The following is a 16,275-nucleotide window of genomic DNA, read 5'->3' as shown; positions in this document are numbered from 1 at the left end:
GAAAACTATTGGCAGCCAGTGTAACTCCATCAACAAAGGAGTAATGTGGTCTCTCCGAGATGACCCAGAGACCAACCTGGCTGCCGCATTCTGAACCAACTGAAGTTTCCGGACTACATACAAAGGCAGCCCCACATAGAGCGCATTACAGAAGTCCAGTCTGGAGGTTACCAACAAATGTACCACTGTTTTGAGGTCATTGATCTCAAGAAACGGGCGCAGCTGGCGTATCAGCTGGAGCTGAGAGAAAGCACCCCTGGCCACCACCTCAACCTGAGAAACCAAGGAGAGATGTTGATCCAGAAGTACTCCCAGACTGCGAACCTGTTCCTGACCCCGTCTAGAACAGGCAGATCAAAATCGTCTCCAGAGTTCCGACCCCGCACAATAAGTACCTCCATTTTATCTGGATTCAGCATCAGTTTATTCTCCCTCATCCAGCCCATTACTGCTTCCAGACAGGCATTTAGGGAGGATATGCCAACTCCTGAAGAAGTTGACACGGAGAAGTAGATCTGGGTGTCATCAGCATACTGGTAACACCCAGCTCCAAATCCCCAATGATCTCGCCCAGTGGTTTCATGTAGATGTTATCAAGCATTGGAGAGAGTATGGAGGCTTAAGGAACACCATACTTAAGCTCAGATTTTGAAGAGCAACAATCTCCAATCGACACCATCTGGAACCTGTCAGAGGGGTAGGAGCGGAACCACTGTAAAACAGTGCCTCCCACACCCAACACCCTCAGACGTTCCAGAAGGATACTATGGTCGATAGTATTGAAAGCCGCCAAGAGATCCAAGAGGACCAACAGAGTCACACTTCCTCTGTCAATTCCCAATTGGAGATCACCCATCAGGCCGACCAAGGTAGTCTCCACCCCATAGCCCGCCCGAAAACCACTTTGAAATGGGTCTAGATAATCAGTTTCCTCCAAGACCGCCTGGAGCTGAGAGGCCACCACCCTCTCAATTACCTTGCCCAGCCATGGGAGATTGGAAACTGGCCTATAATTGCTCAACTCTGAGGGATCTAACGCAGGCTTATTTAGAAGAGGTCTAATAATTGCCTCCTTAAGACAAGGAGGCATCCTGCCCTCCCTCAGAGAAGCATTTATGATTTCTAACAGGCTGCCTACAACAGCCTCCCTGCTAGATAGAACAAGCCATGTTGGACAAGGATCAAGAGGACAAGTGGTAGGCCTCACTGCTCCAAGCAGCTTGTCCACATCATCAGGAGTCAGAAACTGAAATTGATCCAGTCGAATCGTATAAGAGGAGTTGTCGGACACCTCTAGTTCAGACATCAAATTAATTGTGGAGTCTCCATCTAAGTCGGCCCGAATCCGAGAGATTTTGTCTGCAAAAAATTCATTAAACACACCACAGCGGGTAACTGATGCTTCCAAATTCTGGTTCAAGGGAGAGGGAGCAGATACTAGTCCCCTCACAACCCTGAACAACTCTACCGGACGTGAACTCGCAGAGGCAATACGGGCAGAAAAGAACTGCTTCTTTGCCGCACGTATCGCCTGAGCATAGATCTTTAAATGTGCTCCATGTCGTAATCTGTCGGATTCGAGTTGAGTTTTTCTCCACTTGCGCTCCAGTCGCCTACCTTGACGCTTCAGCCCCCGTAGATCTTCCGTATACCAAGGGGCCAATTTTGAAGCGGATCGGATGGGACGCTTAGGAGCAATCATGTCTACTACCCTGGTGAGCAAGTTGTTCCATTTCTCAACCAGGGCATCAACAGGATCACCAGCAGAGCCAACATTAAATGCCTCCAAGGCTTCTTGGAATCCTACTGGATCCAGTAACATCTTCGGGCGGACCATTCAAATAGGCCCCTAACCCCTGCGAAAGTGGAAAGCGGTTGTAAGTCCAACCTTAACCAGATGGTGGTCCATCCATGACAACGGGGAGATCGTAGGAGTCCCCACCCATGAAACACCACCCTGATCAGAATAAAAGACCAAATCAAGCATGTGACCTGCAATATGCGTCGATCCAGAGACCGCTTGGGGTAGGCCCATAGTCGTCATGGCCGCTATGAACTCCTGAGCTGCCCTGGACAAATTGATCCCAAAATGAACATTGAAGTCCCCCAGCACCAAAAGTCTGAGAGACTCCAACGCAAGTTCCGCGACCAAGTCTGTGAGCTCAGTAAGGGATTCTGTTGGGCAGTGGGGCGATCGGTACACAAACAGAAGTCCCAATCTATCCCTGGTCCCCAAACTCAAGTACACACATTCAATATGGTCCGATACCCTAACAGGGACCCTGGTAAGGGAGATGTTATCCTTATAGACCACAACCACTCCAGCTCCCCGCCCATGTCCCCTCACCTGCTCCTCTACAGAATATCCTGGCGGGAGAAGCTGGGACCAAACTGGACCACTAGCCTCCCCCAACCAAGTCTCAGTAATACACATCAGGTCGGCCCCTTCATCCATGATCAAATCATGGATGAGTTCTGATTTATTTTGGACCAACCTGGCATTGCAGAGGAGCAAGGTAAGGTTATGTGGGATGTTGGCAATGCTCCCCGAGGTCAAAGAGCTGGCAGGACAGCCGGAAAGGGGGACAGCTATTAGATTTCTTACTACCCTTCCCCTGGAACAGCCTGCTGACCTGCCAGTGTTTCTTCTTCTATTCCCCACCACCACTGGAATAGCTGCCCCACCTTCAACAAAGGCACTCCCTGTCTCCCCATCTCCAGACAAACCCACACACATTACAACTTCAACCCAACCTCAGCACAACTTAAAACTGATTAAACAGAAGCCCCACTATTGAATGCCTCCCTCTATACAAATGGTTGGACAAAGTGTCCAGCCTTCGCCCTCGTTTCTCTCCCGAAGTGGCTCACCCAATGGGGCAACCCCCTTTGGTGTCACCCCTTCAGTGGCGACCCCGCTGGTGGCGGGCCCACTGCCACTGGCAGTCTTCCTATATAGGCTGAGTAGCAAGCTCAGCAGGTAGAACCAGGAAAAACTGCCCAGTCACCCTTACATTTGACTTTTGTGTGTGAATATGTTGAAATATGGTATAAATTTATACCAGTGTATTGCGAATTTGTTGAATAATATAATATTGTGTGTGTGTGTGTGTGTGTGTGTGTGAAATTTCTTGATCCCTTCAAGAGGCACCCCTAAGAGGCAATTTGGTGTGCAGTTACTCCAGTTTAACCACTGGAACTGAGTCCACCCCAAAAACCACACAAATCAGTAGATGCTACTACCTAATGAGGCTATTCACACGTGCGTGCAAAACCGGGCTGAGGGAGGATAGGGTCCAATCATGGCAGCAACATGGTGGCAAACCTGCCTATGTAGCTACCCTTGAAAATGAAGTTAAGGGAGCGAGCACTCCTTAACCCTGTTTTCTTCATCGTGTGGTAGCTGCAGCTGCCACGCTGCAGGGAGCCCAGGGAGGGGAGAGGGGATCCCTTCTCTAGCCCTTCTCAGTGATTGTGAGAAGAGGCTCAATGTGTTGTAGGCAATAATGTATTAAAGAAGAAATCTAATTGGGGTACTTAGTGAAAGTGCCACTTCCATTCTCTAGCCACCCAACTCCTCTCAGGACTAATATGTACATTTGCAGCAACATGGTGAAAAGGATAAAGGCAACAAGATGGGGTGAGGGGAAAAAACTTTTCCATTCCTGACAAGGTGTTGCAAGTATTCATTTTCTAGTTTCAAACATAAACCAAACCTACTCTACCATATATATGTTACCCCAGATCAGTTTTATGTAATCAACAAATTAGGTTATTAATAAACACAAAGAAAATGCAATTATAGTCAAGTTAATCAAAAGTACAAAATGTGGGTTCTCGTTTCTAATACATACTCTAGCTGATTCAATAGGCAGGTAGGTTATATATTATTGTACATGGCTACAGAAGCGCCATAGCAAAATGTATTTTGTTTTGATTCAGAAATCAAAGTCTTTCTCTGACCTATTGCAGAAGATGCAGTATGGAATCCAGCAAACACAAGCATAGTTTCTACAAACTCCAGACTAAGACAACAAAAGACTTGGCTGCATATATATGTTTATAGAAAACTTGACTGTGAAATCAGAGTGAGAGTATGACCTCATTTAGAAATGGCTCCCTCATATAGGATATATGATGGAGCAAGTTTGGGCTTGTCCCTGCCAAAACACCTTTAGTGTCTAGGGTGGCACAAATGCAACTTTGTCTCTTATAACTGGAAACATTCTGGCCTATTCAGACATAGACTTGCAGAGGATTATCTGAAATGTCTATAACTTGACATATGACTTGACACACTAATGTTTGATATAAAAATATAAATAAAAAGCATATGCTATCTTTTCTTTAGGTAAAGTTGGAGTTTCACAGAAATCTGACTTGAAGTTAAAGTTTTCTTCATATCTTGCTGATTTGAGGAACCGAAATGCAGGATCTCCTATTCCCCCGGTCAAACGCTTGAAGGTGTACAGATGATGAATTCTTTGTTTTTGCACTTTGTTTACAGAACTTTTGCATATTTGCAAATTAAGGCTTCTTGTCTGCTTGTTAGCAAGAATGGGATTAAAAGTAATTTTCAGATCACTATGCTCGTTTTAAGATTTCAAAGCTGATCAATTTGTAATACCTCTGTAGGTCCACCATTCATTCTTCCATCTTGGTAGAATCAAGCAAGCATCTATAGGTTTGGCACTACTCTTCCCTTCCTGTGGAATTTTTCTCCCAAGGAAGAATGACTTGGACAATTGATAATAAGGAATGAAATGTGGTTAATAAATTGTACATTATAGCCAGCCTGGGCTTGCTGAGATGCTTGCATAGCTCCTAGCTGTTGCTGACTAAATTGGTTCATTTAATTCATGATTTAAAAAAAGTCACACACCTTTCCTACAATATAAAAACACCTTTCATGAAGTGGGGAAAAACATAATGTTGTTCATATATGCCTTTTCCATTCCTGACAAGGTGTTGCAAGTATTGATTTTCTAGTTTCAAACATAAACCAAACCTACTCTACCATATATATGCATTGTAACAATCCTTCACTCTATATACTTTTTTAGATGCAGATGTCAAGTAAACCACAAAATACAGATCTTAAACAATTTTGTTATACTCCTAAATCTTTGCTTCCAGGATTGCCAAGGTATGTTCTACCATAACAACTATCTGTTAGAGATGTACACGAACCGGTTTGGAGGCCCTTTTATGGGCCTCCAAACTGGTTCAAACCCTGGCTGGCTAGAGGTTTGACGGTGGGGGGGGGTGACTTTAAGGGCAGGGGAGGATGCGCTCCCCCCCGCTGCATTTCCACTAATGTCACATGATTCTCTAAAAGTCCTTCGAGGCAGCAGCGTACCTCCCTGCCTCCCCATTCCAATGTTGTCCGGAAGTAACCGGAAATAGTAGCTGCAACTGCGTGCGTCACACGTGTGCGTATATCATGCTTGTGCATGTCAGGTGCATGCGCACGATGTGCGCAGTCACAGCTATTACTTCTAGACAATGTCGGAATGGGGCGGTAGGGAGGTACGCTGCCGCCCTGATGCGCTTTTAGGGAATCATGCACCGGCAGAGGAAACGCGGCCAAGCGGTGTAAGTTCATTCTCCCCTGCTGTTGAAGCACCGCCCCTCCCACCATTGAACCGGCCCCCACCAGTTCTGTGCACATCCCTATTATCTGTCATCTAGCGTACTCATTTTCTCTGCTATCAACATTTGCAACTTTCTTGTGACTTTGCTCACTTTTATAAAGGTTAGGGTATGCCCAACAGTCAGGATTAGAAGAGGGGAATGGTTCTGATGTTCCTCAAAGATTTCCATTGCAACCAGAAGGTTCAAAAGAGAATGGTGAGTTGCTAAAGCTGTTTATTCCCTTAAGACCCAGCTAAAGTTAAACACAGAAGAGTTTAGTCTTGTGGGTTTCAATGAGAGAATGGCTTTCAGTTGAAATCAACAGAATCAAGTGTAAACTGTGGTTGAATGGTGCCTTTTTACTAATCCAGAATTACCTGTAGCTCCTTTTTTGCCCTGGGGTTCCAGTTCCTTGTTATTCAAGCACATTCTTACTTACACAGATTCTCAAACTAGATTATTTATTTTATTATACTAAAATTCTTTTATTTTCCAAGTCAGTCCCTTGATCATTCTTGCAAGTTTGAATGATTGGGGTTTATAACCAGGGCCACTGAGAACAGGTTCGGGCCCTGGTGGGAAAAAAATTTCGGGCCCCAGCCGAGAGGCCTTCCTGCTGCTGCCTTGAGGCTGACTCTGCCTCGTGGCCGCTCTGCCACAAAGCCAAACTGCTGATCTTTAGAATAATTCTAGCCACCATCTGCACACCCGCGGGATGAAGTGTGTGTGAGCCGAGCACCCCCCTGTGGCAGAGTGTGGAGCAGGAACAGCCACAGAGCCAGACCGTCTGGCCCAGCGGCCTGTGAGAACTGTGAGGTGCCGCAGTTTGAATATAGTGTCAACGCTCTATTCAAACTGTGCAGGCACGCTGGAGCAGCTTGCAGTTCCCAAGGGCCGCTGGGCCGGACAATCAGGCTCAGTGGCCACTCCTGCTCCACCCACCGCCATGGGTGTGTGTGTGTTTGGCTCACCCTCACCCCACCCCCACGGGCACACACCTGGCAGCTAGAATTATTTTATGAATCGGCAGTTCGGCCTCGTGGCGGTGGTGGGGCGGGCGTGGGGTGGTGGCAGGAGGCAAGACAAAAACATATGCAACACAGTCAGGCCCCAGGTCCCCTTCCGGACCACCAGGCTCCAGTAATTTGTACTGGCTTTCTCCCCGCCCCCCGCCCCCACCCCCCGCCATCAGCCCTGTTTATAAATGGTAATTTGTGAAGCCTGTGAAATCCAGATGTAATCAGAATGCATTCTAAAAGAGCTATGGTATGAAGTGGCTAAGTCCAAAAAGAATCCCCCCTGTTACAAATACAGGCTACCTATTTGCTAAAAACAGTGTTGAGAAAATAGTATACTATATTTTGTATAAATTGGTTTTAAAAAATACCTAATTTTTTAAATAGTCTGAGAAATTATGTTTCACCTGTATTGTGCTCAATTATAGGTTTCTTTGTTAACAAGCAGCCTGCAACTTTGAATGAAAAAAGCCGCCAAACAGTAATTTCGAACAAAAATCTCAAAGAATCTTTAATGAATAACTTGACTGATGCAGATAAAAGCAGCTCTTTGTTTTCAGAACCTTTGAATGTGAATTTTGAATTAGGAGATGAGGTTTGGGATGATTATGACGATGGGAGTTTAGTATATGCCAGCACTTTTATTGCTGATATGGAGAAAACTAAAAATTCAGGTAAAACAATTACTTGTAACATACATTTTTTGTATAAATAGCTAGCGTGCACGTCATGTGCATGCAGAATTCACAATACCAACATCTGTACAAAATCCACACACTCCTCCCCAAACCCAACCATAATGAACAAAAGTCAGAAAAATCTCTGAACCATGTAATATGGTAATAGACAAAAGAAGGGCAGAACAGCTTTTGCAAGCTAACAATTGTTTCTTATGTCCATTCATCAAAATGAATATCAAAACTAGGGCTGTAACACTCAAGCCACATAACACTGGAAGTAGTCTTAGCTGTTAGTCTTTTGTTAATTAATATGTTGAATTTATGGATATAAACTAGCATGTCGTGTTAATTTTGACATCAAGAAAGAAGCATATGTACCTGGTAGGCTGACTGCCTCGCATTTGTTTGCGTTTTATGTGTACTTTTTAAAAGCTTCAAGTATGTTTCAATTTTGAGAAGTACTTGCAAAATGTCTTTGTTGTTTATATGTTTTAGAAACCTCTCACCTGAAATCTTTAAACACAAGCGTTTTGAGCTCAGGAAAAGCTAACCACTTTTTCCAAAATACACAGAGCAGATCTCCGCAGTCCCTTTTAAAAAGGTAAGTACATATGATGCCTGTGATACATACATACCACCAGCTATATGGTGTGTTTAAACTGACAATTAAACTGGCTTGCTAGAACATCAGTTGTTGGAGAAGTGGGACAACTGGACCTTTTAATTGCTCATCTTACATTTCTTTTTATTTAATTTGATATCAAATCTTTATTGTTATGGTCATTCGTCCAGCAAAACACAAAGTACAAAAGCTTTACATAAAAGCAAACTTTTCATAAAAGTGAACTTGGTCAAATAAAATAATAAACTGTTAAAACATAAAACAGAACCATAACACCTGAGTTCATCCATTACATAAAACTGAAGGCTCCATGCATTATAATAATCTAAGTTTTAATTCAATCCAACCCTATATCTCGCTTCTCAACATTTCTTTTCCTAGTCTTATTAGCCAGAAAACAATACTTCACCATGTTATAAGATACTACATCCCAATGGTCTGTCAAAAGTAATTCCAGATAGAACTGCTCAGAACAACTGCGGTATGCTGTTAAAAAAGGACTTATATATCTCTCCTGCAAAGTTCAATAAAACTGACAATTCAAGATAACATGGGCCGTTGACTCCACTTCCCCAGAACCACAAGGGTTCCTATAAGGAACCTTATAGGATCTCCTTATAGGAGATCTTACGGTATCTCCCCTCCCGGACAGCCATTTCTAAGGCATTACACCGGGCCAGCGTCAGAGCCTTCCAGAAACTAGGTACTAATATTTTATTAAGGTATCTTGCTGGGCCAGACAGTGATGTTTGATTACCTATATAAGTGTCGACCCCATCTGGCTCCTATCCATCTGTTTCTCCATATCCATAACGTGTTGGTTTAGACATGATCTCGCTCTCCCATAGCCCAAGACAACCAGAGCATCGCTGGAGAAGCCATAGTAGTTCAACCCCTTCTCCACATAGTATTTTCACCTAGACCTATATATATCATTCAACACTAAGGGTGCTAGTCCTATGGGCTGAAAAATCAACTTCAGCCAATATTCAAATATTACTAGCCAAACACTTGCCTCCACCCGAATTCAGCCTGCTTCCAATCATAGAAATGTATTGGAGACACCCCGGGGTAGTTGGAGCACACTTCTCAAAAACTTTGATTGGATTGCCTCCAGCCTGGCAAGGTTGGAATAGATACCTAGCTGCTCTCCATAAAGGAGCAATGGGTTAATCTGATATATCTATGCCTTGGTTTTCTGTGGTTTATTTTCAAAGCATCTAACAATCTTGTTAAAACTCCATCCTAAAATGGAGGTAGGAGGGGAAAAAACCAGTGGCTAACATTCCATGCAGGCAGTCCTTAACTGCCTACACTCTGTAGGTGTCTAAAAGACCATTTGTGGTGTTGTGTTAAGAGCATTGTGTAAACATTTAAAACTGCACAATTGAACTTTTGTCACACTACAGCCATTATTTCCAATGGCTATAGCTTTGCGGAAGTGCAATAGTGCAGTTTTATGTATTAGCACAACATTATGTCTATATTATGTATTAGCACAACACCATTGATGTTGTTTTAGACTCTTGAAGTGCAGGAAATTGAGAGCTGTCTGTGTTACTCTCTGCAGAATGTCAGCTACCAAATCCCGCTAACTGAGCAAGAAGCACCTTTTAAAAGTGTTGGCTCTTTTATGTTTAGCAGGTGGGGAGCAACTGTTCTAATTCAGCCCAGTATAACGTCTTTCCAGTGGCTGGTGTCGTGTGTGTGTGTGTGTGTGTGTGTGTGGAATGAGGGGGAAATGCCTTTTCTGAAAGCTGCTTTGTAATTACTTTGTTCTCATGGAATGGGAAAGTGTCTTTGCAAAAAGAGTGAGACAGAACTCAGGTTTGCACTGGTCAAGAAATGGTTAATAGAGTTTGCAAGTGTGGAATGGAAAATTCCTTGCTGAGTTACTTATCTGCCAAGGACAGACAGGGTGGGGGAAGAGGGTACGGGTGTTGCAAACTTCATTAGCATAGGCATCGAATGATCGGCTTATTCCAAACTGCCCTGCTTCTTAGAATGTGAAAGAATCTTCTCTTAATTTGCTTATCTCTTTTCTGTAAAACCGGAATTCAGAGCAAAGTCCAGCCCTGAGGCAAACACATGTGTTAATGAAATGAACTAATTGGTTCTTGGGCCAAATGTTAACGCCCAGATGTGTAACAATGCCAAGGTTTAAAACCCCAAAAACCGGGGGATTCGGGGCGTCTTTCCTGGTAGGCCACGAGGCACAGGAAAGAGCCACCAGCGCTGGTTTTGGTTCAATAAATGGTGACTATTGCTTCCTTCAATCATCCTTGTCTGTCTGGTTTGTGGTAACTGGGGTCTCCCAGGTAACATAAACTGGTGCCGTTCAAGCTCGGATGGTCTGCTGGTGATTTACCTGCCCATCGGTGGCTACTTGGGGGTCCCTTTCTCACGTCGTGGGAGAGCAACCCTTCGGCGCCACTTCTCCCATTGTAAGAAGGAAGGTTTTGACCCCCGGCGGCGTGAGACCCAGACTCCCAAGTCCACCGAAGACGGGCGCGGAACGAGGCACACCAACGCAAGGGGTCCGGACAGGTGAAGTATTGGGAGTCCCGGGACGGGTAGGAGACCAAGGGAATAGCCCACCCTAGGTCAAGAGCCGCTGTGGGCAGAGGGCACTGCCTAAAAGCAGGACAGGCTCTGGGAGGAGGAACAAGGGAGGAGTTGGTGTGAATGTGTGCAGTTTGAAAGTTTGGTGAGTGCAGAGGGGGACCCCAAAGGGGGAAACCCACCCCGAGTGTGGCCCTGCACTGGCAGAGGCGGGACTCCTGAGTACGTTTTCTGTCCCGGCGACGGGAGGAGAGCGGAAACTGGAGGTGCGAAGTGTGAATTTGTCTGTCTAAAATCCTTTTGTGCCTCACTGCGTGGATCCCTTACCCGCAGTCCGTTCCCCCCCCCACTTGTCTGTTTGTTCAGAGTGTAAGAGAGCACGCCTCTGGGAAAACAATGGGAGGGGAAGGGTCGATGCTGAAGAGCTTCAAGCCAGGCTTGGGGGGGGCTCTGAGGGACTACAGGTTACATAGTCCCGAGAGCCAGAGGCCCAAGCCTGCCAGGACCGTGTGAAGCACTTGGGGTTCCGTATCCCCAAGGCCAGTGGGAATTAGGAACACGGTAGGAAGGAGGCAGTTTGCTCTCTCCCCCAACTCAGAAATCAGGAAGGCAGGATCATTTTGATCCTGGCCCACTGAAGATGTTAGGAATCCAGAAGGCGTGGAACATAGGTACCAGGTTGGTCCCTGAGACCAGGCTCAGGAGCTGTTGCAAGCAACAGGCAACCCCCTGAGTAGCCATGAGGGCAGAGGCCCAGGCAAGCAGGCTGGGACCATTTGCCCAGCAGAGATGGAGGTAAATCTCAAGAGGAGAAGTGCAAGTTGCAGGAGATTGGCACACATTCACTTGGAAAGGTGCAGAGAGGTAGAGATGTTTCAGGAGGTTTATTTGGTGCATGTGATGTAAAGGCTGGTTAATTGTTGAAAGGCAGATGGAAAGAGGCTGGTTTAAGGGAAGGAAAAGGAAAAGTGTGAAGTACTGAAGGTTTGGCATGTTGTTTGGAGTTGCTTGTTGTGAAGCCAGGAAGGTAATGTTTGGGTGGTTGTAGGACAAGGAGGGACAGACAGAAGGTGGAGAAGCAGGGTTGTAGGAGAGCAGAGAAGGAAAGCAGCAGACAGGGGAGAGGAGATAGAAAGGAAGTGGAAGGCGTGGTGGGACGGGAAACCGGAGGCCACCAAAGTCCTGATAGCGCAGGACGAAGCCGGGAGCCTTCCAGTAGGCTTGGGCAGAGAATGCCCAAGGAAAGGCTCATGGCCAGAGACAAAAGTTTAACTTTTGGCGGCCACCACTTCGGAAGGCATGGGTAAGTTGAGCAGGAGAAGGAACAGGTCAGGATAGAGAGGAGGGTCACAGGGAAGGAAAGGAGTGCCCCACGAGAAACCGGAAACTCCTGCCTGGGAGGTCGGTGGTCACAACAAGTCTGGCAGAAGGATGCCACAGGGACAGGTGTTGGAAGACCACCATCACAGGGGCCCCCGAGAGGCAGGAGCCAGGAGACTTTGTCAGCCTGGCCTCCCCAAGGAGGGCGAGGACAAACCGGTTACCATCAGCACAAGGGGCCAGAAGATGAGACACAGTAAGGAGATCTTCTGCCTGCCCAAGGTTGTTTGGTGTACCCAGCAAGTGGCTGTTATGCACTGCAGGGGCTACCAAAGGGGGGATGGCAGGAAGGCACAAGGCAACAGGAGGGCTGACCAGGCAGCCCAAAGAGTGGCTGAGGGTCTGCAAGCAGATCCAGCCCGACAGGGGATCCTGTTGTCCAAACTCACAGATCTCTGGGACTCACAGCACACAGAACACCCAGAGGATGAAACCAGGATGGCTGAGTCACCAGCCAGGGACCAGGGCTGGTCCTTTCAGCCAGACAGCAGGCAGGCAATGCCCAGAGGGTTGGGACACACTTTGGTAGAACACTACCATCAGTCCACCCACAGGGGAAGAAATGGCCCCGCAAGGCTACTGCAGGAATCCCTACATGTCTGCAACATGTCTACTTAGGGGAAAAAAGCTTGTGCACGTTACGTGACATGTGCCAGGATAGGAGCCCGTTATGCTCCTTGGGGCTCAGGTAGTAGAGGCAGGCCTAATTGAGTATATCCAAATTGACTTACTGATTTCCCGGGGCAGGGACAGTTCACCAAGTCCCTGCACCTGCTCACACCAACACGGGGTGTTGACAAAAGGGAAGTTTTCAACGGAATGAAAAGAATGTTGATTTATAGACCATTTTGCTAGTGACTGTGTTTTCTTGGGGTTTCTTTGTTCCGCTTGACTGGTTAACTTGCTCATGGGTTAAGCCCTAAACAGACTTAAATGTTATATCACAGTTTATTTTGTTTAAATGCATTTTGAAATATGTAGCTGTTTATTTTGTAGTGTTTTTAAAATGATATTTAAAATGTGAACTTCCCTGTTTTCCATCAAAAATGTTTGTTTAAATGTTAACTGTGACTGATGCTAATTTCAGGGGAGCTGTGGGTGTGTATATGTGTGTATGTTTCTATGGGTGTCCAGAGATGCTTCTGTGAAGATTCTGTTCCTGAGAACTTTATTTCTGTTCAGTTCTGTTTCTATTAGGCTTTGTGTGAAATTCCACGTTTTGATAAAATGCAGAGGGTATTCTGCCTTTCTGCCTATTTGTTTTGCTGATGGGTGTTTTTTTTTGTCATATATGTGAGAGTGTTTTGGTAATTTGCTATATAGAGGCTGGGTTGTATATATATGCTGAAGAAAGGGCGAGTTCTGTCCACTCCATTCTCCCAAATGTCTGATTGTGTGTGTCCTTGTCATTCAGATGCAATTGTTTTTGCCAAATGTGATTTTATACTGTAGTATTGGCTTATGGTGATTTCCTTATTACAAACTTGTAATACTTTCTTGAGCTAAAGGGAGCTTGGAGAAAAGTTCTGTATTAATGTATACTTTTAATTTTCTTTACATTTTCTGTATGGCCTATGGCTGTAATGAAATTGCTTGACTAAAAAGAGGGGGCTCTTAGATTCCTCTAACTCTGTTTCAGTTGTTTTTGTATAGACTGTACATGGAAAAGTGTTTCCAACATGCAAATGCTAAATTATGACTGGAGTGTAGTCTCCTCACTCCCAATATTGAGTGAAAAGGAAGATCTCTGAACAGCAACTTGTCATTGTGGGTAAGAAGGAAAAGAGATTTTAAGTCAGATAGTCAAATGCAGTTATTGTTTTATATTTTTGTAATATGTATGAAATGTTTCTGCTAATTGATTTTGCTGTAAACTATTATCAATGGGTCTGAGGCTTCAAAATTTATAAATTCGTCCCACCGCCAGCCCTGCTTTGCCTTCACAGCAGCTGGATCTTGAAATTCCAGATCCCAGACATGAGATTTGGTGAAAGGAATTTTGTTTTGCCACTCCTGCAAGTGGAAGGGAGTTCCACAAGACTGGTTTGCATGTTATCTGGAAAACCTCCCAGTTTAATAGGAATCAAGTTTGTGTGTTGTCGTACAATCCGTACCCTGTTTTCACAGCTCCTGACTAGAGATTGGATAATGACTGTGTTTATCACAGGCTTCACTCCTCGGCGAAACTATGGACATTTTTCTTGATGATATCTTTTAACTAGGAAGCCTGTTTGTTTCATGAGACACTGGACCTCACGTAAGGGGTTTTGATCCTGTTTCAATAGGTATAGTATTTTTCTTGGGGGGCAAGGACTGTTTCTTTTATAGGTTTTTCTGAGGATATTGTTGCCCTACCAAGCTTGCTAGTGATGAGGCTGAAGATGGAGAGCTGGAACACTACCTACACGTGGCTTAGATGGGGGCAGTTAAAATCCCAAAGGCCAGATGTCACTGACGAATCATGAAGTCAGATACACTGGATGGAGATTGATTGCCCTGACAGAAGTCTGTAAGTATGTAGGCAGCCAACGTAGTGGTTAGAGTGGTAGACTAGGACCAGGGAGACCTGAGTCTGAATCCTCATTCGACCACACTGCTGGGTGACACTGGGCCAGCTATTTAAACGGCCTGGCCTGCTTCGAAGGGTTGTTGTGAAAGAGCAGACTTATGCAGTACACCGCTCTGGACTTTTTGGAGAAACAGCTGGATATTCGAGCACTGGAGCTTATGTTGTGGCCTCTCGAGAGACAAGACTGTTTGACCTGTCGGATTTTAATGCCTTTACAGTCAACGAACCCACAAGGGGGTATGGATGTGAACATTATTATTTTCTCTTTTTGATTTTCATTGTTTTTGCCTCCTGCTCAGGATTGCTCATCAGGTGAAGTAAATGAAGACATTATCTTCTGTTTTGGACTTCGGGGGGAGAAAAGAGGGCAAGCAGGAAAACAAGAACATAAATTGGAAAGAAAATGCCAAAAGATCAAATTGAAAATAGCCTCAGGTTTATTTATTGTATTGGGCTACTCAGGAACTCAGTTTCAGCATGTTGTCCCTACCCAGGGGAGGGAAATTGGTAAAACATGCATCTGTCTTTTATTTCTAGCATAAGCAGGATTGCCTTGAACTGTCTCTCCCGAGAGGGATGTCTTTCTATTACAGACCAAAGCAGTGGTCAAGTGAAAGGAAGGGGAGCCTTCAGAGGATCGGCAGTGTGACAGACTGGGACTTATGGAATTGGCTCACTGGATCTAAACTGGTTGAAATCTGCGTTTATGATCTTTCCTATTGTTGTGTTAATACTGCTACTGTTGCCCTGCATAATACTATGTATAACCAGTGCTTTGCAATCCACTATCTCAGCGATAGTAAGAAAAGAAACTGCCCCCCATATAATGGCTATGTACCTCAGGAAGAGAAGCCATAAAATGGCTTCTAAGGGGGGAAATGTGGAATGAGGGGGAAATGCCTTTTCTGAAAGCTGCTTTGTAATTACTTTGTTCTCATGGAATGGGAAAGTGTCTTTGCAAAAAGAGTGAGACAGAACTCAGGTTTGCACTGGTCAAGAAATGGTTAATAGAGTTTGCAAGTGTGGAATGGAAAATTCCTTGCTGAGTTACTTATCTGCCAAGGACAGACAGGGTGGGGGAAGAGGGTACGGGTGTTGCAAACTTCATTAGCATAGGCATCGAATGATCGGCTTATTCCAAACTGCCCTGCTTCTTAGAATGTGAAAGAATCTTCTCTTAATTTGCTTATCTCTTTTCTGTAAAACCGGAATTCAGAGCAAAGTCCAGCCCTGAGGCAAACACATGTGTTAATGAAATGAACTAATTGGTTCTTGGGCCAAATGTTAACGCCCAGATGTGTAACAATGCCAAGGTTTAAAACCCCAAAAACCGGGGGATTCGGGGCGTCTTTCCTGGTAGGCCACGAGGCACAGGAAAGAGCCACCAGCGCTGGTTTTGGTTCAATAAATGGTGACTATTGCTTCCTTCAATCATCCTTGTCTGTCTGGTTTGTGGTAACTGGGGTCTCCCAGGTAACATGTGTGTGTGTGTGTGTGTGTGTGTGTCTTTTTAGACTGTAAACCTTTTTGAGGCAGGGAGCAATTTTCTCATAATTTTTGCTTTGTCAACAGCTTTGAAAACTTTTTTGTTGAAAGATGGTATATAAATATGTGTAATTGTCATGATAATGATGATACAGACTCACAATTGTATGTGAGATTTCTTATGTTCTTATTAATCTATGGAATTCTCTGCCACAGGATGGGGTGATGGCCACTAGCTTGGATAGCTTTAAAGGGGGCTTGGACAAATATATGGAGGACGGATCTATCAATGGCTACTAGTTTGGCTATAGACCACCTCAGCCTCAG

At 45.0% G+C, this 16,275-nt stretch overlaps 1 protein-coding gene across 13 annotated transcripts in view; it reads left to right on the top strand.

Moving 5' to 3' along the window:
- The window catches only part of HFM1 (helicase for meiosis 1), a 151,710-nt gene that overhangs the window by 120,187 nt on the left and 15,248 nt on the right, over window positions 1-16,275 (top strand). For all 13 annotated transcript variants that reach the window (XM_053243306.1, XM_053243303.1, XM_053243304.1 and 10 more), the window contains 5 exons: window positions 4,352-4,464; window positions 5,064-5,146; window positions 5,756-5,850; window positions 7,079-7,324; window positions 7,826-7,931. In XM_053243306.1, the coding sequence (XP_053099281.1) occupies window positions 4,352-4,464; window positions 5,064-5,146; window positions 5,756-5,850; window positions 7,079-7,324; window positions 7,826-7,931 (643 nt within the window). The remainder of the gene's footprint in view (window positions 1-4,351; window positions 4,465-5,063; window positions 5,147-5,755; window positions 5,851-7,078; window positions 7,325-7,825; window positions 7,932-16,275) is intronic.

This window comes from Hemicordylus capensis, chromosome 4, assembly GCF_027244095.1.
Source record: "Hemicordylus capensis ecotype Gifberg chromosome 4, rHemCap1.1.pri, whole genome shotgun sequence".
Classification (NCBI taxonomy): Eukaryota; Metazoa; Chordata; class Lepidosauria; order Squamata; family Cordylidae; genus Hemicordylus; species Hemicordylus capensis.
This window is presented reverse-complemented; position numbering and strand designations above follow the sequence as displayed.